Below are 27,112 nucleotides of genomic sequence, written 5' to 3' on the forward strand. Positions count from 1 at the left end.
AAATACCCAGTTGCAGAGAATATTTTATCTGCATTGTTCTCCTCTTCATTGGCTATATTGGAACGATCCATTCTTCTAATGGCTGAGAAGGCTTATGGAATGCTTGGACTTTTTTTTCCTCATGAAGGCTCCATTGTCAGTAGCATTTACTGTGTAACAAAGAACCAGTATCTTTCTCCTGCATTGCCTTTCCCACTACTGTTTTGCTGATGTGATGTTCAGGCTCCTTCCTCTCTGTATGCATCACCCTTGCCACTCTCATTCCATCTACTTACTATTCTTTTCCTGTTTGTTCATGTTTTCACAGGAATCCTGGAGAACACAAATCAAATTGCAAACATTGGTAGAAATCATAAAAGCTACTATAAAATTTGTGCAAACAGCCTTCCTGGAGTGTTTCTTGCTAGCATTTAAGACAGTAGTGCTGCTGCATATCAGTCATGTTCTTCAGCATGTTGATGCCAGAGTCTCTTTGTTGTAAACCAGCCCTTCAGCAAGACAATCTTTGCCACAATCGAACTGTAAATGGCGCAATGAGCACTGCATAGCTTGATGAAGTGAGCAGGAGCTAACATGACTACATAAGCATAGTAATTTGACTGCTTAATTAGGGATATGGTTTACATAGTTGCAGATCAGCCTTCCTTGCATCTGGGCTATCAGTTTCACATCCATTGATATTTGAGATGGTCTCAAAAGGTCTTTCTGTAGATTACCTGATGCATGACCCATGACTTCTGTTTTGCTTTTGTATGTTTTGTATTTTATTGCAGGATTTCATATGTGCCATCAGAGCATTTGGAAGAGTACAAAGCCAGTTTGGGACAGCAACCAGAGGAAACACTGCCACTCAGTCTCTTTTCTGCACATACTGCAAGGTGAATCAATATGTTCTCCTATTACCCTACAGCAAAGGCTCTTTACTTTAATTCTTCCCATCAATGGACAGCAGTATTGCAGACTTCTGCTCGTAGACAATTTTTTATGGGATGGGAAAAATGATAACATTTTTTCTTTATCTTCGTGGTGAAATGTCAAATAGATTTTTGTTCCGAGCTAGCAGTTTTCCATGACATTTTTGGGTGGGTGGGGGTGTGTGTGTGTGAGAGAGTGAAAAGAGGTGACTATACACTATTTAAAAATCTGTCCTAATTAACTTCATTCTTTTCTGGCTTTTTCTAGGCCTGTCACTGAATACAATGGTGTTTCTGTAAACACTGGTTGGGACTAATCTTAATTAATTCATTTTTTCAACAGCAGAATACTGAAAAAATATTGATATTACAACATTATCAGATTTGTGAGACAATGAGAATATTTTGTGAAATCAGGCAGTTGTGTATGGGGTGATGATGGGATTTTTTTAGATAAAAATTCAAATATGTCTTGTCAGTTGTAGTCTTCCAGAATTTGAAAATAGCATTTCTGTTCATTTAGAATGTATGTTGCAACAATGAACTGTGAATTTCCAGCAGCAGAATAAACTGTTCTCTGCATTCTCTTTGGCCTCAGAATATCATTAGAGTTATTGACAGCTTTTAAAAAATTGATGTATATTGTGTACCTCCATTTCAGCTTAGGACATTTTAAAAAAAACTGATTTTCAGAGAGGGAAAAAGAGAAATTGCAGAGGGTTTTAAGTTGGGCACCAAAAATAACTACTCACTTTTGAAAATCATAACTGTTATTATTTTTCCTTTAGAAACAAAACTCTTAAATTTGGGGTCCTCTCCCATTCAGAAATGCAGTGTATTCTATTCTGTTTGTCATTTGGCGAAAGTTTAATTGCAGAGGAAGAAAGGAGAATTCCTAAACACAGCATAGATTATATCAGAAGTTTATTGTGAGGGTGGCGACTTCAGATATTTTACAGCTGTTGCCATAAAATGTTAAATCTTTCTTACTATATAAGGGGAACACTTAGAAGTGAGCTAGGTATTGGAGCACTTTTTACTCACTGTTTTCACGTGTAAAAGCAAGTCTGTCTCCATCATCTGTAAGAAATTCTAATTCTCACAGTTTGATCTGTTAGATGACAATGAACATGAGTGATTTTTATTAGGATTTTAAAAGTACATTGTGTGTCTTTCTTTATTAGTAGAGAAATTCCAGAACTACCTGAACGTGAAGAGGGGGAGGGAGAAGAAAGTGAACTTCAGAATGCAGCTTACAGTCACTGGAACCAGCCTAGACGGTGATTATGGATTCCTAGTTGAATGACACTTTCATAAATGCCAATGTATTGCAATTGGAACTATAGTGGATTTTTTTCATATAATTTAAAGTAAATAATGAAGCAGTCAAAATAGCAGTGTTCTATCTGTGCGCTGCACAAATAGGGCATATTTATTTTTACTGCAGTCAGCCTAAATCCCTGTGATCCAACTTGTGTGCAGAGTGCCCAGGCAGATTAGTTTTAAATTTAATTTGCACCAATCAGCCTAAACCAGGGGACTACAAAATTAAATCCTCACGTAAATGAGTGGGATGATTTCCAAACTCTTGGTAGTATCCTTCTGATTATAAGAATGTGTTATTTCGCACATTGATAAAAGGGTTAAGTAGAAATGGAAATGGAGCAGACAAAGATTAGCACTAAATAGATGTTTTTATGCATTTCTGTGACAGTGGAATGGGAATGCCAAAAAAAATTAAGGAAGATTTTTTTTCCTCAGGTATGTTCTATAGACTCATGCAAATAAGAGCCTTTTGGAATTTATAGGCAAGAGGATGTGATGTAAATAGAACACATTCCTTATGGTTTTTGTCATTGTAGGGTTGAGCTTTGGAGAGAACCTAGCAAGTCACTGGGAATCAGCATCGTCGGTGGACGAGGGATGGGGAGTCGGCTGAGCAATGGTGAAGTGATGAGGGGAATCTTTATCAAACACATTCTGGAAGACAGCCCTGCTGGCAAAAATGGAACATTAAAAACTGGAGATAGAATAGTGGAGGTACCATTCAAACTTATAATGTGTTTTCGTTTTTCCCATGTATATAAATCAACCTTGCAAATGTCTACTTGTGGACATAATTTTGTTATGGCAAAAAAAGAGATCATGATTTTTTTCCCCCTTATCAGTCATTGTGATAAAGGGATAGCAAGCAGATTTTGTGCATACAAAACACAGTGCCTATGTAGCGTATTTTTTATTTAAATATTTCTGAATATAGCCCTCCCACAAAGTAATGTAGATAGCACTATAATTAGTGCACCTCTCTAATATCTCCACTGCTGGCAGCCCTTTTACCATGTGGTATACCACACGTAATTGGTACATTATAACCATTGTCCTACCATGCATGTGGTTTACATGCAAAGGACTTTAGGCTTACACACAGTCTCAGGTATACACAGTCTTCAGAATAACACAGGGATGCACGAGATCCAGGATACTAGTCCTCACCCTTTTGATCAGCTTATTTAGGAGAGATATCACCATGTTTCATGGAGCTGAATTAGGTATTTACAGAGAGAGAACTCCTGCAAATAGACATCCAACTTAACTACATGTTAGAGCTTATCCAGCTCCTATCTTTCCTCTCCACCTATGCTCTACATCTGAGTGGGAATACATAAAGGTCTGCTTAGCTGCTAATAAGGAAATTGGGTCGTGGTTAAATCCAAACTTGAAGCCACATAAAGATGTCTTTCTCATGATCACTGATCCCCTTTTTGCCATTTCTGCAGAGGCGGCACCTTCACCCTTGTTGACTTTTGGAGCAAATTTGGCAGCCAGAATTAAACAAATTCTTTATAAAACTGTTCTTTAGGGGGCTGACAGTGGGTCCATTAATAACTTGCTCCATATGTTAGATTGCCAGGGAATGAATTGTTCTTTATACTGTCTAGTATTGTTCCCTGGACTCTGGCTGCTATTCATTAAGTACATGGCATCTCAGATTGCAGTGTCTGAAATTCTGCATCTGTATCTGGCTGGGTCTAGCTGGGTAATGTGTAAATTGGAATGGCATGGCTGCTGTTGCTACCCAGGACAAAGTATAGGACATATATGCAAGGCATCAGAATAGCTTCTCCAATGAGCAGCCAGAAGGGACTGCAGAGCTTCCATTGGCCGACAGATATGAAGATGTAATTTGGGCTGTATAATCACTTGCATAATAAAAAGATTAAAGCTTCATCCAGGCACTCAGATGACCTCCTATATAAACACTGGGCATTGGTTTTATATGTTAGTGCAAATAGTCATGTATTCAGAAATGCTTAGAGAGGGCCTACATATTTTGATCTGTCTCTGGTGTAATGAAGACATTGGTTTAATATCAAGGATGAGAACTGCTTATTCTTTGAGAATGGCTATACATGCTATTAATGGTCACTAAAAGTGGTCCATTGGGTTTTAATGAACATACAGACTATCCCAGAAAATGAAACTTCCAGAAGTGGATATGAGAGAATGCATATATTAAATAGATGACAATATACAGAGTGATGTGCTTGTGTCCGCATGTATGTATGGATGTGTATGTATAGTTTTCCTTTCTCATTCAGTAACATAACATGACTTTGCAGTCTAGTTAGCACTTGCCACTACTTCGTTCACTGGGAAGTTTTGAGTTGTAACAATACTGTCTTTTTCCTAATAGATTTAGAATCTCCTGTCTTAAATTATTTTCTTTCTCTGATGTCTCAGATACGCTATGAAATTAAAGTGGCAGAAGTAATTCTCACTATATGGCTTTTTATGCAACTACCACTAACAAATAATCCTTGTATTTTGGCTTCTAGCTATTATCATGATCATTATGAATATGCTTTTCTAATGCTAATGTTGCCATAACATAGATATTCCTTGGATACAAAGATAAACTTTTTTTAATAAACACATCAGTACATGTTCTACACACAGGGAGAGAACGTTACATCTTAAAGAATTGTTCTTAGTCATCATTTGTAAATATTCTGTTTAGAGAGGAAGAAAATTTATCAACTCTGAGTTAGTGCATAGCGTATTTGTGGATTTTAAATTTTGCATCCCTCCTAGTGATATCGCAGTGCCATCTAGATAAGCTCTTAGATACCTTTTGAAAATCTAGTTTATATTTTCTTGGTACCCAAGGACCTGATTCACAAGATGTTGAAATCAACAGGTACCATTTTCCTGAATGCAGAAGCCGTAAATGAGGATCCAAAATAAAAACCTAGAAATTGCTTCATTATACTTTAAACTTTGTGCAATGTTAAGCTGAGGTCTTCCAATTTTCAGGTGGATGGAATTGACCTCAGAGACGCAAGCCATGAACAAGCTGTGGAAGCCATACGGAAGGCAGGCAACCCTGTAGTCTTTATGGTACAGAGCATTATAAACAGACCAAGGGTAAGCATCTAAAATGTGAAAAGGGACAAAAATAGTGATAGTTTAAATAAATGTCCAAGGTGGTGTTATTTGGGAAGAGGATATTTAATCCATTGGTTCCATCTCAGTCAGAGCCTTATAGGAATGATGATTTGTTTTAAATATTTTTCTATTTAGAGTGAAACTGATTTGAAATTGGAATTTACTTAGAGTATGCTCACTTCAAAGTGATTTTTTTTGCTGAGGGGAAGAGAGAGCCTCACTAAAATCAAGCTTTAGAGATTGATATTGTGTCCAAGTGCATGAAAAATATATAGCGACAATTGTTATAGTCACTGGGCATTAACGAAAGGATCTAGCATTACACAGAGAGAATTTTTCCTTCATTATGCTGCATGGACAATGCAAACACTAGCTAATAAGCTTTAAAATAGTAGCCTGCTTCATCTGAAACTAAACTTCCTCATTGTAGATTCTATATAATCTGCATGTTTATTTACTAGTGGTCTCATAACTTTTGTTTCCCAGCCAGAATCTCTCAATAGCTCTTCATCAACCTCTGCTCTCAGTGGGCAGAAACCTACTAACCCATTTTACTACCAGTCATCTCAGGTAAAGTTGCATGGAATAGTTTTAGTGAATGTTGGTTATTGATACTCAGGCTTTAAAGCGAGGATTGTGCATTTGCTATGATATGGGCAAGATTTATATTGTTTCATGAATGTTTAGGATGAGAATGATGCTTTTACTTTATCACAGATGAGTTTTTGTGTTTATATGAGTGTTCCTTCAGGAATTTTTAAAATTGTATAATTCTTTTGTTTTTTTAAGCAGTAACTAACTTCACCATACTTAAAAATTATTTATTAAAATATCCATACTTTTGTATGTAAGGCATTTTATTTTCACTGTACACATGCTTTGTGGTGCAGTTTTTAAAACAACATTTTTTACAATCTTAATCATTTGAAACTGACATCTGTGTTTATATACAGTAAGAACTTGTAAGGGAATTTCCAGTTGTCATTCATGTGTGCTCATCCAGACAGCTAGCTGCATGCAGACAATAATAATTTTCAGTATGGTGTGACAACACATCTACTAAAAATGAGTATTCCAAAAGGGTGAGATTTTCCACTGTTATATTCTTCAAGATAATGTACATGGAGATGCCCTGAGATTAGAGTGTGGCCCAGATAATATGAATGGGCTATTTTGTCTGCTAGGAACAAATTTAGTAGTTCTTGATTCAAGCAATTATGCACCACATCTGTGATACAGGAAGACTCTGTTTATTTTTAAATAAGAAATTCTAATTGAGATGAGCATATCTTGAGCAACATTGCATGGCTGCATCCTTATACATTTTTGAAAGCTTTGTTTGGTCAGGTAACTAAATATTTTATGTTTGTGGTTCCTTTGGTTGTGCAATGTACAAGTGTGCTTTCTTGCATGATGGTATTATTGACAACAGGGTTTTTTAAATTATATGAAATGGAAATTAATTCCCTAAACAGTGCTCTTGAATAGCCTCAGTAACTTCAACGTAATGTCACGGGGTAAAATTTAGGGCAGTCAATGTTTTTTAGTTGATATATCATTATGTCAGAAATACCTGAGGCAAAAATATGAATGGTTGGAGATTGATTTTCTGTATTAATTCTAGAGTTTGATTATTTACGCACAAATTAGGTTATGCTAATTTAATTTATAAACTCTCCATCAAGATCATTTAAGCTCTTATGCAGGTGGCAATGGTTAGCTAGGAACATTAATTTGCAAATCGTATTTACAAGACAACCTCTGATCTGTATTCCATGTGCACATAGAGAAAATTTTCTGTCAAGTTTGTGAGTGGCATTGCCAAAATGGATCACTTATCTTAACATCGCTCTGTCCTTTGAACTATACAGATACTGTAGGTTCAAGAAATGTTGCATTGTCAAATTAGATCAATTTTTTGGGTGAAGTGATGCCTGAATATGAACAATGAATTTTCTAGTTTTAAATGTGTTTGAAAAACAACAACAAATATTTTGTGTGGTTCAGAGATGTCTTTTAATATAAAGGGCTTTTCTATATAGAACAATTGTGCATGCTGCAAGTACATCTGGGGCTGATGAGAGTCTTTGCTGGGCCTGGAGGAAGCCAGCACCAGGCCTGACGGAAGGGGTAGGGCTGGGGACTTACCTACCTTAGCCATCCCTTCCGTGTCACAGGGGCACAAATTAAAGGGTCCAGGACTTGCTTCCTAAGTAGCAGTGAGTTGGGAACAACAGGCCCTTTAAATCATTGTGCCCCCAGGGAGCTACCCTCTTTTGTCAGTGGTCCTGGTACATTAGAGGATTCCAGGGACATTTGGAGCCTGCTGGTAAACCGCATATGGACTATTGAATGCACAACAGAAGATATCCCTCTGTAAGATTCATTACTCCACTGTGCACTTAAGCCCAGGGAATAGTGATTTTGATGTTGTCTTCTCACTGAAAATTTTTACACTGTTTATCATTGTTCCTTTATCAGTGCTAAAATTTCTACTTCTCCAGTATTTAAGCATGTCTTCGTTATGTAACTATGGTACAAGAGGTATTCCTTTCTAAGAACTGTGCAGCCTGTTGTCCAACAGGGTTAGTAGGCTCATGGCTATAAAGAATTTTGATAGTATAGCCACCAGTACCCTTGTAGAAAGTATTTGCATGCACTTAAGATGCATTCCTATCTGCTATAGAACATCCGAGTGGTTGCCTCTTTCTTTTAAGTGAGTAATTTGTTTCAAACAGTTCTGGTCCTAAAATACCAGAATATCATTAGCGTAAAATAAAGCTTAAAAGTTTTGATGGTAAAATGTGATGAGAAAATGAAAGTAATTAGAATTCTTATGTTGTAAAGCCATAAACCAAATAAAGCTCACTTAGCTGTACATATTCAATGACAATGTGCTTTAATGAGATCCTGTGTAACTAAAATTTTTAATACAATATATCCTGATGCCCATTTATTAGTACACTGCTGTTTACTTGTCAAAATAAAAGCTCAAACTATATTTTGCATTACATTTTCCCCAACATGATTTTATGTTTGTTTCATTCCAGAATTTCAGAATTTGTTTCTAGGACATAAGTGTGATTAAGTGATATTTCACTGTCAATCATTGAAGCCTTTGGTTATCATCAGATGATAATCAAAGAAAGCAAATTTTTCATTGTTCTCACTCATGAAATTTGAAGACATTTAATATGTGTATGAAAGTGCATTTGTGCTATGTATACCAATCATTAAGTCCTTATTCAGCAAAAAAGTTGCCAGTGGGAATTTTACCCAAGTAAGAACCGTGAGGATTGGATCAACAGACTGTGAGGGAGATTTTTGGAAGTACAGATGTCACTTATTTGCTTAATTTCCATTGGCTTTCAGTGGGAGCAAGGTGCCTGATTGGCATTTGTGCCTTTAGAAATCCTCCCTATCTATAATAGTGGAAATGAACTACTTACTTCATACTTCCTTTAAAATGAGGGAAATGGACCATAACATGCAGAGAGGGTAAAACTGGTAGACAGTTGTTCTGTACATCATTTAATACAGGGCTGGGCCAGATGTGTCCTGCCTAACACTTTGAGCTGGCCCATGGACTGTATCTAGCCACATTCTACTTATATCCTGCTGCCTGTGCCACTGAATTTCCAAGTGGTAGTTCAAGCAGCAGGATCCTATTTAAATGGCTCCTGGCTCCTGGTCGCCATGCTACCTCAGCAAGGGCCAGAGCTGCGAGCCCTTTAAATATCTGCAGCAACCCCAGTTGGCTGTCAGGCAACACAGTAGCAGTGGAGCCAGGAGCCCTTTGTTGTGTTTTTAAATCAAAGCTTTCCACCAAAAGACAACTGTGTGGGGAAGCTAATTCCCAGTCTTGCCCCTTCTGGAGGGTGGAGCTGGCCTGTGGCCATGTACTAAATTTCATTAATTGGCTCCTTTGTGAAAATTATTGGCCACCCCTGCTTTACTGTCACTGATGTGTCTAGCCAAAGCAAATGTAAATTTGCAGTTTTACCTGCCTTCACTCACAAATGTCTATAGCATAGCATATGAAGTGGGGATTGTGTACTTAACACAAGGTATCTTGTGGATCTGTTCTGTAAACCACAAGGTTTTAGTTTGTCTACCTTATTTGTGTTTAGTTCCTTTTTGTTTTCTTTTTAGCTGCCTTTCATGCAGCACAACCTTTTCTATGGGCCTGCTACCTTCAGCAGCACTAATCCATTTGCTGATTCTCCTCAACTCAACACTAACAAGGTTTGATGCATCTGACTGTCTTTTACTGGTTCACCACATGCTATTTATGTGCTTCTGCGTCCTCGGTATTTTTACCACATTTGGGTAAAATACTGTGTTGCTGGGGATGGAAAATGTCCAATAAATGCAAATGTGTAGAAGGATTGTACAGATGCCACTTTGTAATCATAAACTGAGATATTCAGAGCCCCTTAGAAGAGTTTAGTAACTGAAAATCTCAGTCTAATGTGAAATAGCTTTACTTGAGGACAAAGGTATTTTATTACCAGTTGTTTGTATATCAGTCCATTCTCTGTATGTGTCTTGTTAGGAGTTTCCCATTTTATTTTTGCCATGAACAGTGTGTCAGTATCTCATATACTGTACCACCAGCAGGGTGCCAACAATTTTTGGAAATCTAGACAAGTTAGATTCTCCTCTTTGTGATTGATTGGTGCTAATGCAAGTGATGCATATCCAAGAAGAGACTAGACCTCTACTGGATCCCTGATTGCAGGCTAAATCCCAGCTGCATATACATTCATGAAGCCCTGATTTTGCACAGTCACTTGTAGCTGCTTATGCATCAGGGGGATAAATTCAATTATAAATCTGTGCTTCCTCAATTTTTGTATTTTTCCCTTAATCTCACAGCAGAATCTCCCAATGTATAAAGAGCATGGACTGTTTGTATAACTGCATATGCATGTTTTTGAAATCTGTATCCATGCTTATAGTTTGGAGATCAGGAGAATGGAAGTGTAATGGAGGTTATCACTTACAGTGTCTAATTATACCGTTATTACAAAGAAATTTCACGTTGCACATAAGTGCATGCAAAAAGCTAATGTTCTTACAAATATTAGAAAAGTCAAAGCACCTGCCACTGCCATCCCAACCCTACCTCTGAAGACAGCTTTTTACTATTTCTGCCAGATTTTTATGTAGGAAAAATATAAGGACCCGATTCGGTAAGATACCTTGCTGAATAGGGTTTATTAGGTCATGTAAGCAGGTTTGTCTATTTTAAAATAAAATGTGTGAATTTACTGTAGTTTATAAAATACACCTGTCACTTAAAAGTATTTGTACATTAATGTACATTGCTAATGTTAGATATTGTCAGAGATACTGTAATATATGGATTGCTGTTTTTTGATACTGTAGGATGTGCAGAATCCTCTTAGGGTTGCCTTCCATTGTTCCCCAACTAACCCTTTTGCCCCCACACCATTTAAGGTTTGTCTCTTTGTGAAAGATACAGTAACTTGTCTCTCACATCCTGTTTGTGTTGTGTTTATGCCTGCTTGTGCGTGGCCTATAATTTCAGAAAGTACTGAACTTCCTTCTAAATGTGCCTGCTATATTGAAAGTGATACTGCTGTCAATTTACTGCATTGTAAATACATGCTTGGTTGTGATCAGAGTCTCACGGGTAGCCAAAGGCTCCATGTGTTGTCAGATGTTTGAATTTCATTGTCATGAATAGAAATGTTTTAGCCTTTTGCATACGGCCCAATTCAGAGAACAGAAGTCTTGTGTGTAAATAAAAAGGTCCAGATTCTGTCCTCGGAAATGAATGCATAACTTCCAATGACTTTGGAAGACAGAATTTGGTGCTATATGTTTTTAAATTTTAGGTTAGGACATTATTTGTTTTAGTCTTTGCTTGCAGAGAAGGCTTTGAGCATTCATCTGTTTTCGTATCAGCATTGCTGAAACAGGTGCAGAGTTTATACATATATTTTGCAAGGTGAGAGGAAACATTCCTTGGTCATCAAAATATGGAACTTTTTGCTTTTTTTAATGATAAATTTACTGTAATTTCATTTGTACATACAGAAATGCACCTGTCTTTCCTGAGGTACTGGATAGCAAAGCCATCTTCTTGTTATCTTGATCACTGTATGCAGTATTCCAGCATTTTAGGCATTTTCACAAAGAACAGGACTAAAATTATTATTATTATTTTGAGGTACAAATTGTAAAATACACTTAATCAGTTCTTAGAAAAATAGAAAATTAAGGATCCAAGGGACCTCAGGAGGTCATCTGGTCCAATCTCCTACTCAAAGTAAATCATCCCAGGCAGAGCTTTTGTCAAGTCTGGCCTTATAAAGCTCTACAGATGGAGATTTCGCGCCAATTGGGTCATGTCTTTCCCTCATCTTTGTGTAGACTCTCCTCTCCTGCAAAAATACCTTCATTAATTTAAATTATATGGATTCCAATGAATAAATAGGAAGGGCTTATTGAGTTTCTGGAAATCTGCTACCTTAAAGTAATATTTTGCTACTTACTCTTTTCAAATTAAAGAATATGCGTTTTAAGCATAAATGTACAGCATGAATGCTAAAGTGTGCTTTTGCTACCACCCAACTCTTGATTCTTAAATGTAGGAACTTCTTTGAAATAAGTGTCATACTCCCAGTGGATGGTTATGAAACATCACCCTCCCTGTTCCTATCAGCGTTTAGTTTTTCGGAGTTTTCCTACAATTTAGGTTCTGGTAAGTATCTCAGTTATCAAAGACTCATCTAAGAACCTGCATTATCCCTGGCATTCAGGATTTTCAGTAGGTTGCTTTGAACTTTCAGATGCCATCTGCACAATAATTTCAAAACAATTCAGATGTCTCAAATCAATTAAAACTTCAAATACTGGGAAGGTTGTGTATAGCAGTACTCACTTGTGTAAGATTGAGTCTTTTGCACACTTTTGTCTGCCATCAACATCTGTCTTGTTCCTTTAAGTGTATGCAATATGTGATGTGAAGGCATTTAAGGATACCATTTTAGACCCCAGTGATTTTGAGCTAACGTATATAAAGCCTTCTTTGTATTATTGCATGACTACTTAGTAAAGCTCCTGGGATGAAAGGGAAGAGAAGCTTGTACAAGTAACAGAGGAATTTGGGGGCTCAAATGAGTCATTAGTATTTTCTTTACGTGTCTGGAGGGGGAGAGAAAGAAGATAGTTTGTTTCCTCTGGACAATAGGGATACGTGCAAGTAGTCGAGTAGTCATCTACCCAATAAGCTTAAGCTTATCAGGTATTCGAGTCGACTACTTGCATTTTGCCCCCGCCTGCCCTTCTGCACTGCTGCCTCTAGCTCCAGCAGCAGCCACACCCCACTGGGACCATCCCCCACTGGACAGTCGCTCTTGGACCTGGCTCAGGCAGGGACTGAGCAAGCCTGGCTCAGTCACGGCTCATACTAGTTCCAAGAGTTATCACTGCTATGGCTCTTCAGTTTAAATTTAGTGAGAGCTGGCAGGCAGGTACCCCGGCTCCTACTACATTTAAACTGCAGAGCCGCAGCAGGGGCTAAGTCTCAGAGGCTTCCTCCCTTATTGACTAATTGTGTAGTCAATAGAAATCCTATCGACTACACAATTAGGTATTTACTCGCTTCCTAACTTCCCTACTAGACAACTGCATTTTTCTCAAATCTTCGTAAGAACAAGTAAGTAGATTTTTAGTCTTTTCATGTAAAAATACAATATCTAAGTGTACACTGATGGATTGTAATCTTTGAAATCCTTCGGTGGCAGATATAATTTTAATTATCATTAATAATTATAATATAATTTTAATTCAGCATGACTATGAAGATGTATTCAGATTTTGATCCCTTCGCAACACCATCTGTAATATTATTGTCTCTCACTTTCCACTGTAATCAGAACCCGAAGTTGAAGTGAAGAAGCTAGGAAAAGTCTATATAGTACCTGCAATTTTCAGTTCTCCAATATGGTCCTGTTTTTCATAGAATACTCTGTTAGTTATTGATTCTTAACACCTGAGTTATCAATTACCAAGCCCTCATGTCCCAATTTGGCCTTTGATTTACAATTGATCGCTATACCAAATACAAAAATAGGAATCAGGGTAACAAGATTGATCTAGATCATACGGTTCTTGATTCCATTTCCATCAAGCAATTTGATTTTGGAATGGGAGTTTTGCCAGACTAAGAAATTGAGGATTTGACCAACAATTGCAGTAGTAATTTGTGTGCATGTAGTTCTGTATTTTATTTTTAATAGAAATGAATCAGAAGAACAAGAATAGGGCTTTTTTTTCTCCTTTTTGACATATGTTATATAGAAGACCTGTAATGGACTCAGAGTAAGGTATTCTTCAGTTCTTTATTACATGTTGTGGGTTTTATTATATAGGGCATTCCACCAACATTTCAACTAATTATTCTTTGTACAAAAAATTTACAAAGCTACCTTAACTCCATTCTCTATTTCTCCCATGTTTGAATAGATACAAAATTATAGTAGAAGAAATTTAGTGACTCATTTTTTCCTTTAGATAAAAAAAGAAAATGTGTGCAAATTTGATATTAAGAATCATTTCAGTTTTCACACAAAGCTGTTTCTCGAGCAGAAAACAAGACAAAAAACTTCACTGAATTGGGCTTCTAATTTTCAGTTCTGTTTGCTTAAAAATTACATTTGAAGTTTTACTCTTCCTTGCCCAACGTTTTTTACATCTTTGATCTCTTGATGCCTCTCTGTGGTATGTGCTTCGTTTGGAATTCCTGTTGCTTGGTATTTAAATTTCAAAGCCATAGTCAGTGCTGTTTTGATATTTTCACATAACAGGTTGCCTTGCTCAAGCATCTGATATACTTAGCCACTGCATTTTTTTTTTTGCTTTTCACAGGCATCCAGTCAGTCAGATTCAGAACTAGAGAAGACTTCATTTAGTAACTTACCACTGCCCCCTCCTTCAGCATTTTCAGGAATGAGCTGTGAAACTGCACAGTCATCTTCCAACAAAATTGAAGAGGGTGTGGGAGGAGATGATGATGATGATGATGAGTTTGGTTACAGCTGGAGTAAGTGTGTTTTGTTTTGTTTTTGTTTTTGTTTTAAATGCTCAGCATTGAAATATCAGTGATGTGGAGGATGTTGGGGCTCAAGTTGAACTCTTTCATTTTCATCTATTGAGTAGTCTGGGTATAAAATATTACTTTCAGCTTTCACTTTTGCTTGGATAGCTGCACATTCTTGAAACACAAAATCATTTGCCCTCATTCTGTGCGTTCCGTTTCAGTGGTAGTCCTGGTAAATGTACTCTGCACATAATTAACTAATTTCAAAGCAGTCACCAATTTTAATGTTTGGATCCGTTTCGGTGTTTGTCACTTATGGTAACAGCATGTACAGTTTTTATCTGAATGTAATCTCACCTGCAGTTTAAATAGGTGTGTGAGTGCGCAGACGTGGGGAGTAGTACTTTTAGGAGGGTTTAAAAACATAGAATTATAGAAATGTTGGAATGTAAAGGATCACAAGAGGTCATCTATCTGCACTAGGAAATTATTTCAAAATAAGAAGTCTCTAAATAACTTTTTTGAAATAGCATGTCTACCCTGTAGGGAAAGCTTAAAATTAATCCAAGTAGGCTCCCTTAATGTGGATGCACTACCTTGACTTAGAGCCCTAGGAAACACTCTGACTAAATATTAATTATTTTGACTCTGGGGAGTAGTTATTTCGAAATAGCAGCAGTGGAGAGTCCACACTACCGCTGTTTCAAAATAATTATTTCAAAATAAGCATTTTTCCTTGTGGAAAGCAGGAGTTATTTCAAAATAACCAGCCCCTTATTTCAAAATAACGGGCTTGGTAGTGTAGATGCTCCACTTGTTGTTTAGAAATAAGGGGCATTATTTTGAAATAACTCTCTAGTGTAGACCAGGGCTTAGTTTACTCTTCCACACACAGAGAGTAACAAGTATACACTCACATCTTGAGTGCAGTCTTATATAACATGCCTTTTCCTGTTCCTGGCACCCTTTGTAGGTTATTGCCCTTGCTAGGTAAGCTTTCGATGGCTCAGCCCTTCTGCCAGGTCACACTAGTCATAATGGATGAACCTCTTCCAGGGAAACAGAGTTCAACAAACTGTCAGCCCTCACCAAGGTTTTCAGCCCCATCTCACTGGCTGTTAAATCGTGCCCTTCATTTGACCTTCTAATCCAGACTTGTTCCATCTTTAGGCTGCTTTCCCAGTGGCTGATGGGTGAACTTGGGCCTGTTCACTACCCTGCATCCCAACCTGTGGACCCTATAAACACCAGCCATTGTTTCCTTGGTTGGTTGCTGCTGCGTTCCCTGGGTCTTTCTCTCGTCCCCCCTCTCCCGCCCCCGTCTCTTTTTTTAAAAAAAACTTGTGTTCATTACTTTACAGGAACATTGAGGAGTCCTGTAGCACCTTAAAGACTAACAGATGTATTTGGGCAGAAGCTGTTGTGGGTAAAAAGCCACTTGGTCAGCTGCTTGGAACTAGACCTCCTAGCACATGCAGCATATCAGGCTCTTTTGACCAGAGTGAAGTAGAGCCCAGCACAGGAGATATATTTTATAATCCTGCTTCCTATTACAGAATCCTGTGGGATTCCAATCACGCTATAGGGTGTTAGAGTGGAGTATCTCTCCTGATAAATCAGATTTCCTAGATCTTCTATAATTTTTGTGGTCCTCTGGACACACTCCGGTTTGTTCACTGCTTTCCTAAACTATGGTGCCCAGAACTGGCTACAGCACTTCAGCTGAGGCTTCATCACTGTCAAATGTGTCTTACAGATGACACCTCACATTATTAGCCTTTTTTTGTAATCGTGTCACATTGCAAGCTCATTCACTTCAAGATCGCTGTAACCTCAGATCTCTTTCAGTAGTATCTAGCCAGTTCTTCTGCATTTTGTATTTGTGCTGTTGATTTTTTTTTCTTCCTAAGTGAAGTACTGTGTTCATCTGTGGTGATTTTCATTGTGTTGATGTGGCTCTGTTGCTATGGTTCATAGTCTGAAAGGACAGCTGGTGTCTGCAGCAGCATTGCAACAGGATCACCTTGTGCATTTGGACTTGCTCTAACTTGGCAAAGGTCCCTCTGCTGCTGGTCATCTGAGCCCACTCAACCAGGGATCAGGATTCTTTGGCAGCCTTCTGGTTTGACATGTGCTCAAGGAACATATATAAAGTCATAACATGGTCCACATGTTTACATCTCACTATTCCAGTGCTCAGCAAGTCAGAAACACCACTGAGCTGCAGCCATCACAGCCACAAACTCCTCCCTGCCTCTGTGAGTACTACTTGGAGGCACCTAATGTGGAATGGACATGAGAAATCACTTGAACAAAAGACTGTTATCTGTTTCGTAATGTGTTCTTCGAGATGTGTTGCTTATATCCATTCCACGACCTGCCTCCTTTCCCCACTGTTGGAGTTCATGATGAGAATAAACTGAGGGTTAGGGAAGTATGCAGTGCTCCTTATGTGGCTCCCCTGCCCTTAGTTTCTTTTCTAGTGTCACTTATACGATACTGTCACCAGAGCCACTTCCCTTCAGGATATTGCTGGGGGGGAGAGGGGGAGCAGAATTTCTGGCAGTGGTGCATGTAGCGAGCATACACATTATGTGGAATGGACATAAGAAACACATCTGAAAGAACACGTTATGAAAAGGTAACTTGTCTTTTTTTTTCATCCAGACTTGTGTTCCTTCTTTTTATTGTAATATTGTTTGCATCAAATATCTGTTCATAATTAACTTTTAGAGTGAAAACTGAAGCAAACTAGGCATGAAGCAACTCAGCCATCTTGATGTCAACCATTATTAGTTCTCCTTCCCTGCTAAGCAGGGGATGTTGGATTTTCCTTCATCTTTCTCTTGTTTTTAATGTTTTTATAGGCCCTCTTTTTACATTTTTTGTTTATAAATTTTGTGGGTTTAGTTTTGCTGATTTATTTCCCTACATCTGTGCGCTATTCTTTTGGAAAAATTACTAAGGATGTACAACTTTTTCTGGATTTATTTTTAATTATCAGGTTGTTAGAGTTTCTGCTGTTGGCCTTATATTATTCTTCCTACCCTTCCTTCATATTGGAAAAGTTTGCTCTTCTGTCTTTCAATACTGTTTCTGAAAAACTGCCAGCTCTCCTGAACTCCTCTTCCCTTTAGTTTTTCTTAGACTCATAGACTACTAGAACTGGAAGATACCTTGAGAGATCATTAAGTCCAGTCTCCTGCCCTTATTGTAGGACCAAGCACGGTCTATATCATCCCTGATAGATGTCTAACATGCTCTTAAATATCTCCAGTAATGGAGATTCAGCAACCTTCCTAGACAGTTTATTCCAATGTTGAACCACCCTGACCGGAAGTTTTTCCTAATGTCCAACCCATACCTCCCTTGCTGCTGTTTAAGCCCATTGCTTCTTGTCCTATCATCAGAGACCAAGGAGAACAATTTTTCCCCCCTCCTCCCTTTGATACCCTTTTAGATAACTGAAAACTGCTATCATATTCCCTCTGTCTTCTTTTTTCCAAACTAAACAAGCCCAATTCCTTTAGCCTGGCCTCATAGCTCATGTTTTCTAGACCTTTAATCATTTTTGTTGCTCTTCTCTGGACCTTCTCTAATTTCTCCACATCTTTCTTGAAATGTGGTGCCCAGAACTGGTCACAGTACTCCATTTGTGGCCTAATCAGTGCAGAGAAGAGCGGAAGAATAACTTCTCATATCTTACTCACAACACTCCTGTTAATACATCCCAGAATCATGTTTGCTTTTTTTGCAAAGGTGTCATACTGTTAACTCATTTGTGGTCCACTATGACCCCTAGATTCCTTTCTGCAGTACTCCTTCCTAGACAGTCGCTTCCGTATGTGTGAAGCTGATTGTTCTTTCCTAATTTCTTCCCCCCAGAACTTTAACAAATTCAGAGAACTGGTATGTAAAGTACTTATACGGCTTATCTCATTATTTTTGACTCATGAATTCTATCATTCTGTGTTCTCTGTCATCCAAATTGGCTTCCATCTTCAGGGTCGTAACTAATTAATCCTTGTTAATTAGAATCAAGTCTAACATGGTTGCTCTCTGGTTACTTCCTCCACCTTCTGCAACAAGAAGTTGTCCCAAGTATGTTCTAAGAATTTCCTGAACATTTTTTTTCCTTTGCTGAATGACTTTTCAAACAGATGTCTCTATAGTTGCATCCCCCCATTACTATGGGGCTTGTGTTTTGGATATTTCAATCCTAGCAATACCTCATCCATTTCCTTCTGATTTAGTAACTTCTAGTGCACCTGTACCACAGTGTTGCCCATTTTCCCGTCATTTATGATGATCTTCTCAGCCATACCAATCAGTATCATTAATGCCCACATCAATGAGCAGTTTGGGTTATTGTTGGAAGACCACAGAAGCCTTAGCAGTTGTTCCACAAAGTCTCAAACATGGTCTCCAATCAGACAGCAGATCTCCTGTGACATCAGGTCAGAAGATAGATGCCTCGGTGGGGAGTCCCTACACATCACCTGTCTGTATCTCCTCCTCTGGGTGTGGCAGGCATGAGTTTCCCAGTCTTGGGGTGAGTTGGCGCCTCTTTCTCAGCCATTTGGGTCTGCCTATGTTCTCCTATTTCCTGTGCAATATACTAGTTTTTGACCTTTGATGGAAGCAGGATGTGTGTTTGGAGTGGAGCACTATCTATGACCTAAGGTGGCTAGCAGCCACTCTTCTCCTAACAGAGCAGCTGGTTCTCCTTTTTCATCTGGTGCTGCTGTAGTCTGTTCCAGCTGGCTGCGTTTTCCATCCTGGACATCTTCAGCTGAATCCTGTCAGTAATGTTTTTGTGCTCTTGAATACTATGTAAATGAGTCAGACCTCCTCCTGCCTTACTCTTATCTGATTCCTGAGGAACTCCACCAACAGATGCCTTCCTGCTTGCTTTCCTCGGCAAGGACATGCAAGCTGCATTCCCAGGAAGTCAAGATCCTGACCTGTGTGGAAGCCTACAGGGTCAGGATGCATGTCTAGACATGGACCCCACAGGTACAGGCTGAGGAAGCGCTAACAATGATGTTGAAGATTCTTTCTTGTGGGGCATCTAAAAAAATTAAAGGGAAAAGTCCTCCTTCCTTTGCTGGGAAGCACAACTGTCTAACTCTTCGTCTTTTGGCTCCCAGTTGTCTCACCAGCCATGAGCAAGATATTTTATTTTTGGTATCAGGGCAGAAACCCAGAGAAAAGTATTTAAAACTTTCATATTTAGCCCTGTCCCCAAGCCAAGTGGTAGCATTGTGATGAATGACATTAGTTTTAGCTGAAAAAGGGAGTGGTTTGTGCAGTTTGTGCTTCTTTAGTTATGTAGGACTTCTGCTGTTGGATAATGCCAGTTGGATAGTAAAGATGAATGATTTGTAAAGTGTTCTAATATAAATGTAAGCCTTTGTGCTCACATTTTCTCTCTCCTTTACATTTAGAAAAGATTACACAGCGTTATGGAAATCTACCTGGGGACCTGCACATGATAGAGCTGGAAAAAGGAAGGACTGGTTTGGGACTTAGCCTAGCTGGCAACAAAGACAGATCCAGGATGAGTGTTTTCATAGTGGGAATTGATCCAAATGGCGCAGCTGGAAAAGATGGCAGGTTACAGATTGCAGATGAGTTACTAGAGGTAAGTGTCTAGCAATTGTACTTAAGGCCAAATATGGTGACTCAAACACAGTAGACTGGTAGATTTCTGGTGTATTATATGCCCTTAATATTAACTGCATAGCTTTGGCGTACCAAAATAATTTATTTGAAATCACATCATTCTGGCATGTGTTTAATGGTTGACATTGGGAATTATTTTCTTCAACCAGACCAGTAATAATGTTTGATATACAATAAGGCTACGTCTAGACTGGCCCCTAATTCCGGAAAAGTCATGCAAAGCAGGTAAGTCAGAATAGGGAAATCCGCGGGGGATTTAAATATCCCCCGCGGGATTTAAATAAACATGTCCGCCGCTTTTTTTTCGGCTTGGGGAAAAGCCGGAAAAAAGCATCTAGACTGGCGCGATCCTCCGGAATAAAGCCCTTTTCCGGAGGATCTCTTATTCCTACTTTCAAGGAATAAAGCCCTTTTCCGGAGGATCTCTTATTCCTACTTTCAAGGAATAAGAGATCCTCCGGAAAAGGGCTTTATTCTGGAGGATCACGCCAGTCTAGACACTTTTTTCCGGCTTTTCCCCAAGCCGGAAAAAAAGCGGCGGACATGTTTATTTAAATCCCGCGGGGGATATTTAAATCCCCCGCGGATTTCCCTATTCTGACTTACCTGCTTTGCATGACTTTTTCGGAATTAGGGGCCAGTCTAGATGTAGCCTAAGTGAAGAAAGCAGCTTTTGGTATCATGGGGGCAGAGTATGAAGGAATTAGTTTGTGAACTAAGAAAAATACTGTGTCATATAGTGTTCATTTTTCTGAGGCTGTCTTCCTAGTTTCTGTGGACCACTGCATGCTGTTCTCATCACAACTATGTCTGTTATAATAATTATGTACTTTTTATACATCTGTTGCATGAAATGGAAAGGAAAAAAGAAATATGGAACAGCTGTATTTGTATCCTGGGCATTGATGATTTAATAATACATTCAGGCTGCTTTCACATGGTATTCAGTGATATCAGGACCCTCATAGCACAGATGGGATCCTGTTCTAAATAACTTTTTTTTTTTTGGTCTAACATTTAAGATTTAAAAAAATACTTTTTCAGTTAGTTCCCTTGCAGCAGTTGTTCCTATAGCTTTTGCACTCCTTTTCCTTTTGTGTAGAGGGACATTAGCCTTTTGCACAGAGCTGGCCAAGACATGTCCACCAATGCAACTGTCTGGTAGAGGCTGCGAAACGGGGAATGCGAGTGAAGAAGGGATGTGGGAGGGAGGAGAAAGTGAAGCTCAGCAACTCCTGAGAGGCACAGTGTCAGTTCTGAAAAGGTTGATGGAGAAATGATCAGTGGCAGACCAGCAGAAGAGCTATGGGATTCATGCTTGTGGCAATCCACTGAGATGAAAGCATTGAGACAGTGGCTTCAGAAGCTTATTTTTATCACAAGAGACTTTTTCAAAATCACTCCAAATGCCTTTTCATATAGGACTTGATCATGCAGAACCTGAGCACCCTCAACAATAATTGCAGTGCTAAACGGGCATTAAGGGCTGTCAGGCCCACTGATCTAGTGAAGGCCAAGCCTATCACAGAACTTAAAAAAGAGCTAGTTACATTCTTGGAGGATAAGTCCATCAATAGCTATTAGCCAGGATGAGCACGAATGATGTCACTAGCCTCGTTTGCCAAAAGATGGGTATGAGTGACAGGGAGTTGATCACTTGATAGTTACCTGTTCTGTTCGTTCACTCTGGGCACTGCAAGACAGGATAATGAGCTAGATGGGACCCAGTATGCCCATTCTTATGTTCATCTCGCTATTTTTGCTCATCTGGAACCTTCCTGCTAACCATCACCCTCAGCTCCCCTCACACATCTCTGCATACCTTCTTCCATGCTATTTCTATTCTTGTAATTCATTTATTTTCCTCAGGCTCCTATATGCTTGTCTAAAACCTTCTATAAAATAATTCTACAGTACTCTCTCCAAGTGTTCACCACAGCTTTTGAGATTGCATCAACCAGTGTTGCTTTTAAACTGCATTGTCTGAGTAAATGAGCGTCTGATTGTGCAAACACACAGGAGTAACTTTCCTGACATGAGAATTCCCTGTAGCTTCAATAAGACTACTCAAGCAAGTAAAGTCATGCATATGCATAAATGGTTAGAGGATCGAGCTCTCAGTGCCTCAGTGTGGGAATGCTTGTTTATACAGTTCTAGGCACAGTTTTGACAGTGAACAATGAAAAATAATAACTCTTGTTGGATAGAGACAGCTCATTTACTTATAACTGATAGCCTTTTCCTATGACTCTGTTTTATTCACTGCTAGTGAGTCATGAGGTGATCAATGACAAATGGAAATAAATTATATGCCTAAAGGCAAGCCTTTGCATTCCAGAGAGAGACATTTTCAGCACATAGAGAGTACAGCCAGACCTGCAGTTGAGAGACATGTTGTGCTGGAAGGGGCTGCAACTAGAAGAGTTAAAACAAAGTGTTGCACATTGCAGAGTAAATATTGAAAATAATATTTAGCAAGTGATGATGAAAGAAGATAAGTGTATGCTAAAGATCACTTAAGCTGATTAAAAGGAAATTAACATTCAGAGCCATATTTCCTATTCTCCTTCATGTAGATCAATGGACAAATTCTGTATGGAAGAACTCATCAAAATGCTTCTTCAATAATCAAATGTGCACCATCTAAAGTAAAAATCATCTTTATCAGGTAAGAAGTGTCTAATATGTGCTTTCTAGAGATACTAATTTTTAACACAATAAAAATATTTTTACACTAGTTGGGTTTGTTTTGTTTTGTATAAAGTCTTCCTACCGTCACAGCTTTATCACCCAAGTAATTTTTGTGATAAATGTACTTTTAAAGTCCAACAGTTGGATGTTACAAGTTACATATTGTTTGTTTATTTTATTGTCATCTGCATCATGACTGCCAAAAACAAAACAAAGTAAGAAATTAAGCTATCAAAATAGTGAAAAGAAATATGGTGATGCATCTCCATGTATATGTGCTTTAATATGTTCCAGAAGTAAAGATGCAGTGAATCAGATGGCTGTCTGCCCTGGAAAGTCAATAGAACCTTCATCTTCCCCCTCAGGGACTCCAGAGGTAAACTAAACATTGTATGAGTCTGTTCTGTCTGATTAACAGCTTTATTGGTAGAAAAATATTCTATTTTTTGTATTTTAAAACAAAAAAAAGTGTAAGACTAAATGGGGTTTTTAGCACAGCTTTTGAACATGTTGATCCTGATTCTGCTCTATTTTCAACCATGTAAATAAAGCGTATTTCCAAGAAAGTCATTGAAACGATATTAGTGTAACAGTACTAGTGAGGGGGGGAAACAGACCCGCCATATCTATGTATGCTTGTTCAGTTTTTAAAGATACAGCAAATGCCTATTTTTAAAATACAGCTGTGCACTGCTGAATTGTCTTTCTCTCTCAGGGTGAACCGAGTGCGATAAATCCTGTTACAGCTATAGACTTCAGTGCATATAAAAATCTTCTGCATTTGGAACTTCCCAAGGTAAATTTGTATTTTTAACTAAATTTATATCAGTGCAGGTTTATTATCACAAGGTTTCTCTTCTGTGATTGTCCCTGTGGGAGCAGAGAAACTATCCCTCCCCTTGGAGGGTGAGCTGGACCACAGGAAATTTTATTTTATTGGCAGGTGGTCCCAAAAACTCTTTCTAAAGCAGCAGTTGGGCCCAGAGCCTCTTCAGCATCTCAGCTAGGCCTCCTCCCACATTTTTGAAATCTAGGATGTCCCAGAGCTACATTTCCCAGAATGAATGCACTGTTTGTCTAAGATGCAAAGTTTTCAGTAAATAGTCATAAGGGCCTAGCACAGAAGCTTTTGGAGATTTTGGTGGTCTCGGTGCAATCAAGAAAATGTAAGAAAGGGAGTCAGGAGACAGATATTGGAAGGCCAGCTAGGCTGTACTGAAAAACTAAGTGTGGTGGATGCTCCATGGTACATTTTGGGTTTGCACCCTCTCATTCCTGTGAATTTATTTTGATTGAAAACACAGAGCAAAATTTGGTTAGGACTTACCTGTGACTGTCCAACCATTGTCTAAATTGCTCTCAGTAACTTAATTAGCAGATTGTAAACACCAAATTGTAAAGAAAGCATACCTAGCAATCACGTTTCAGGGTGGTATCTGCTATTTTTGCTGAAACAGACTAACACAAAGAGTTCTAAGGCGTCTTAAAGATTAACAACATTATTTGAGCATAAGCTTTTGTGGGCTTGAGCTCACTTCATCAGATGCATGCATCACACAAGCTTTATGCTCAAATACATTTTTAGACTTTAAGGTGCCACAGGACTCCTTGTTGTTTACACCGAGGAATAATGCCACCAAATATCATACCTCTTGGGGAAGAAAGGAGCAAGGTACTCTATGTACCTGTAGAGGAGGGAAGGAAAATGTTTGCTGTTTTTAATTAACTCAGAAAAGATAGTGGTATGCACTAGAATTAAAGCTCTGAGATTTTAAAGTTGCTGGTTTGTCTATCGTAATTTATTTGTGGGTGAAGAAGCCACGGACAGTTCACCCCCCACATCCCACAAAACATTCAGCACTTTCACAGGGCTACTACTGTTTAACAGTAGTATGCCACCATGCTTACATCAGGCTACAGCTTCAGAACTTTTGGTGTGGCTTCCTTCTGTTTAAGAATTGCACAAATGATTCACTGTTAAAATCCATTGACATGTAGGATGCTACAGATTAAAATTAAAAAGCATTTTAAGCTTATTTAGATTCTCTGTCCTGTTCATGCATTGGAGAAAGTGAGTGGTTTCCAAGTTAATCTTTAATTTTTTCCCCACACTTTGAGACTTCATGAAGCCTCATACTTCTATGACATCTACAGACTTCATTAGGCATATAAAAGCCTCAGAGGGGTGGCCGTGTTAGTCTGTAACTTGAAAAACAACACATACTCCTGTGTGAATGTGTGTAGTTCAGTTTTGATAAATATAGCATTCCTGTTCCCACAGGATCAAGGGGGACTGGGTATTGCTATCAGTGAAGAAGATACAATTAATGGAGTGGTTATTAAAAGCTTAACAGATCATGGTGCAGCAGCAAAGGTGAGAATTGTAAATGAATACCCATTCAGGAAACAGGACAACAGGATTGAGCAACAAAATGGCAAATAAAATTTAATGTTGATAAATGTAAAGTAATGCACATTGGAAAAAATAATCCCAGCTATACATACAATATGATGGAGACTAATTTAGCTACAGCTACTCAAGAGAAAGATCTTGGAGCCATTATGGATAGTTCTCTGAAAACATCCACTCGGCGGCAGTCAAAAAAGCAAATAGAATGTTAGGAATCATTTAAAAAAGGGATAGAGAATAAGACAGGGAATATTTTATTGCCTCTATATAAACCCATACTGTGTACAGATGTGGTCTCCTCATCTCAAAAAAGATATATTGGCATTAGGAAAGCTTCAGAAAAGGGCAACGAAAATGATTAGAGGTTTGGAATGGGTCCCATATGAAGAAAGATTAAAAAGATTTGGACTTTTCAGATTAGAAAAGAGGAGACGAGGGGTCTCTATATGATACAGGTCTGTGCAATCATGACTGGTACGGAAAAAGCGAATAAGGAAAACATTTAATTTAGTGAAACCTTTATTATCCAGCACTCTGTTAACCAGAAAGCTTTGTTAACCGGCATTGTCCCGAGCCACAATACTGTCACATCTTCAGGCGCACAGGCCTGGCTTTGTTTACCATGATTGGCTTAACAATTTTTTATTTAAGAAGTACTAGTCATCTTTAACTCAAAATAGAAATGTGAGGCCAACTGCCTCACACTACAAAACCATCAATATTAAAAACTTGAGTTTTACTATTATTGTCCATTGGTTTTTCCTATGTTGATGGGACCCTCTGATAACCGGAATTTTTAGATAACCGGAATACCCTAATCCCGATCGTGCCAGATAACACAGGTTTTACTGTAATAGGTATCAGATGTAAAACAAACAAAAAGAAAATTTTCTTCACTCAGCGCATAGTCAGCCTGTGGAACTCCTTACCAGAGGATGTTGTGAAAACTAGGACTTCATGGAGGTTAGGTCCATCAATGGTTATTAGCCAGGATGGGTAGGAATGGTGTCCCTAGCCTCTCTTTGTCTGGAAATGGGTGACAGCAGAGGGCTCATGTGATGATTACCTGTTGTGTTTCCTCCCTCTGGGGCATCTGGTATTGGCTGCTGTTGGCAGACAGGATACTGGGCTGGATGGACCTTTGGTCTGAACCAGTGTGGCCGTTTTTATGTTCTTAAACAGGATGGTGAACCACTGAGGAAGAAAAATCCTTCATTAATCTTTTTTTGATCAATTTTATTTCCCAGGATGGACGGATCAGAGTTGGGGATCAGATTCTTGCAGTGGATGATGAAGCAGTTGTGGGCTTTCCTATAGAAAAGGTACTTTAGGAATATAAGGACTATAGCAGTTGTATGAAGCAAATACAGACCTTTCTTCTATAAAGTTGCAGAGAATCCTGTGCAGGAAATCTTGTGGGGTTATGCTCTGGCTGAGCTGTGGATTCTGTATGTTAGCCTGAGGATGGTGACCACGTGCATTAACACTGATGTATTCCACAGTAACTGTTACTCTCATTGGGAAATCATAATTCCTGACAGAAAATCATTAATCTGTGTAACAGTCCAGAAAGTGACTGTAAAAATGATATTGCGGTGTTCCAGCTGTGTTTAGCTCTGTGGCTTCTAAATAAAATTTAACTCAGTTGGCAGTCCCTTCCCTATTTGCAGCTCTGTAAACTCAAGCTGAGCTTTCTGGCTCATGCTTTATTGTTACCACTAATATACATTCTTCAATCAGAACAAAGTTAACAAATTCTGTTTGATAAAGCACAGCTGGAATAGAATCCATTTCTTTCTCTCTCAGACCTGTAGTTTTGCTGCAGAGTTAACAGGTAGTAAAAATTCATTGTTATGTGTAGAGGAAGCAAATCTGGTTCAGAGTAAGGAACGG

At 38.6% G+C, this 27,112-nt stretch overlaps 1 protein-coding gene across 8 annotated transcripts in view; it reads left to right on the forward strand.

Moving 5' to 3' along the window:
• MPDZ (multiple PDZ domain crumbs cell polarity complex component) overlaps nt 1-27,112 on the forward strand; it is a 137,894-nt gene that overhangs the window by 86,895 nt on the left and 23,887 nt on the right. For 2 of the 8 annotated variants that reach the window (XM_075931574.1, XM_075931573.1), the window contains exons 26-38: nt 774-878; nt 2,099-2,194; nt 2,777-2,954; nt 5,229-5,339; nt 5,847-5,930; nt 9,513-9,605; nt 14,262-14,436; nt 19,881-20,077; nt 22,695-22,786; nt 23,104-23,185; nt 23,525-23,605; nt 25,091-25,183; nt 26,467-26,541. In XM_075931574.1, the coding sequence (XP_075787689.1) occupies nt 774-878; nt 2,099-2,194; nt 2,777-2,954; nt 5,229-5,339; nt 5,847-5,930; nt 9,513-9,605; nt 14,262-14,436; nt 19,881-20,077; nt 22,695-22,786; nt 23,104-23,185; nt 23,525-23,605; nt 25,091-25,183; nt 26,467-26,541 (1,462 nt within the window). The remainder of the gene's footprint in view (nt 1-773; nt 879-2,098; nt 2,195-2,776; nt 2,955-5,228; nt 5,340-5,846; nt 5,931-9,512; nt 9,606-14,261; nt 14,437-19,880; nt 20,078-22,694; nt 22,787-23,103; nt 23,186-23,524; nt 23,606-25,090; nt 25,184-26,466; nt 26,542-27,112) is intronic. The other 6 variants (XM_075931578.1, XM_075931576.1, XM_075931575.1 and 3 more) reach the window with 5 other exon arrangements.

This window comes from Pelodiscus sinensis, chromosome 6 (assembly GCF_049634645.1).
Source record: "Pelodiscus sinensis isolate JC-2024 chromosome 6, ASM4963464v1, whole genome shotgun sequence".
Lineage (NCBI taxonomy): Eukaryota > Metazoa > Chordata > Testudines > Trionychidae > Pelodiscus > Pelodiscus sinensis.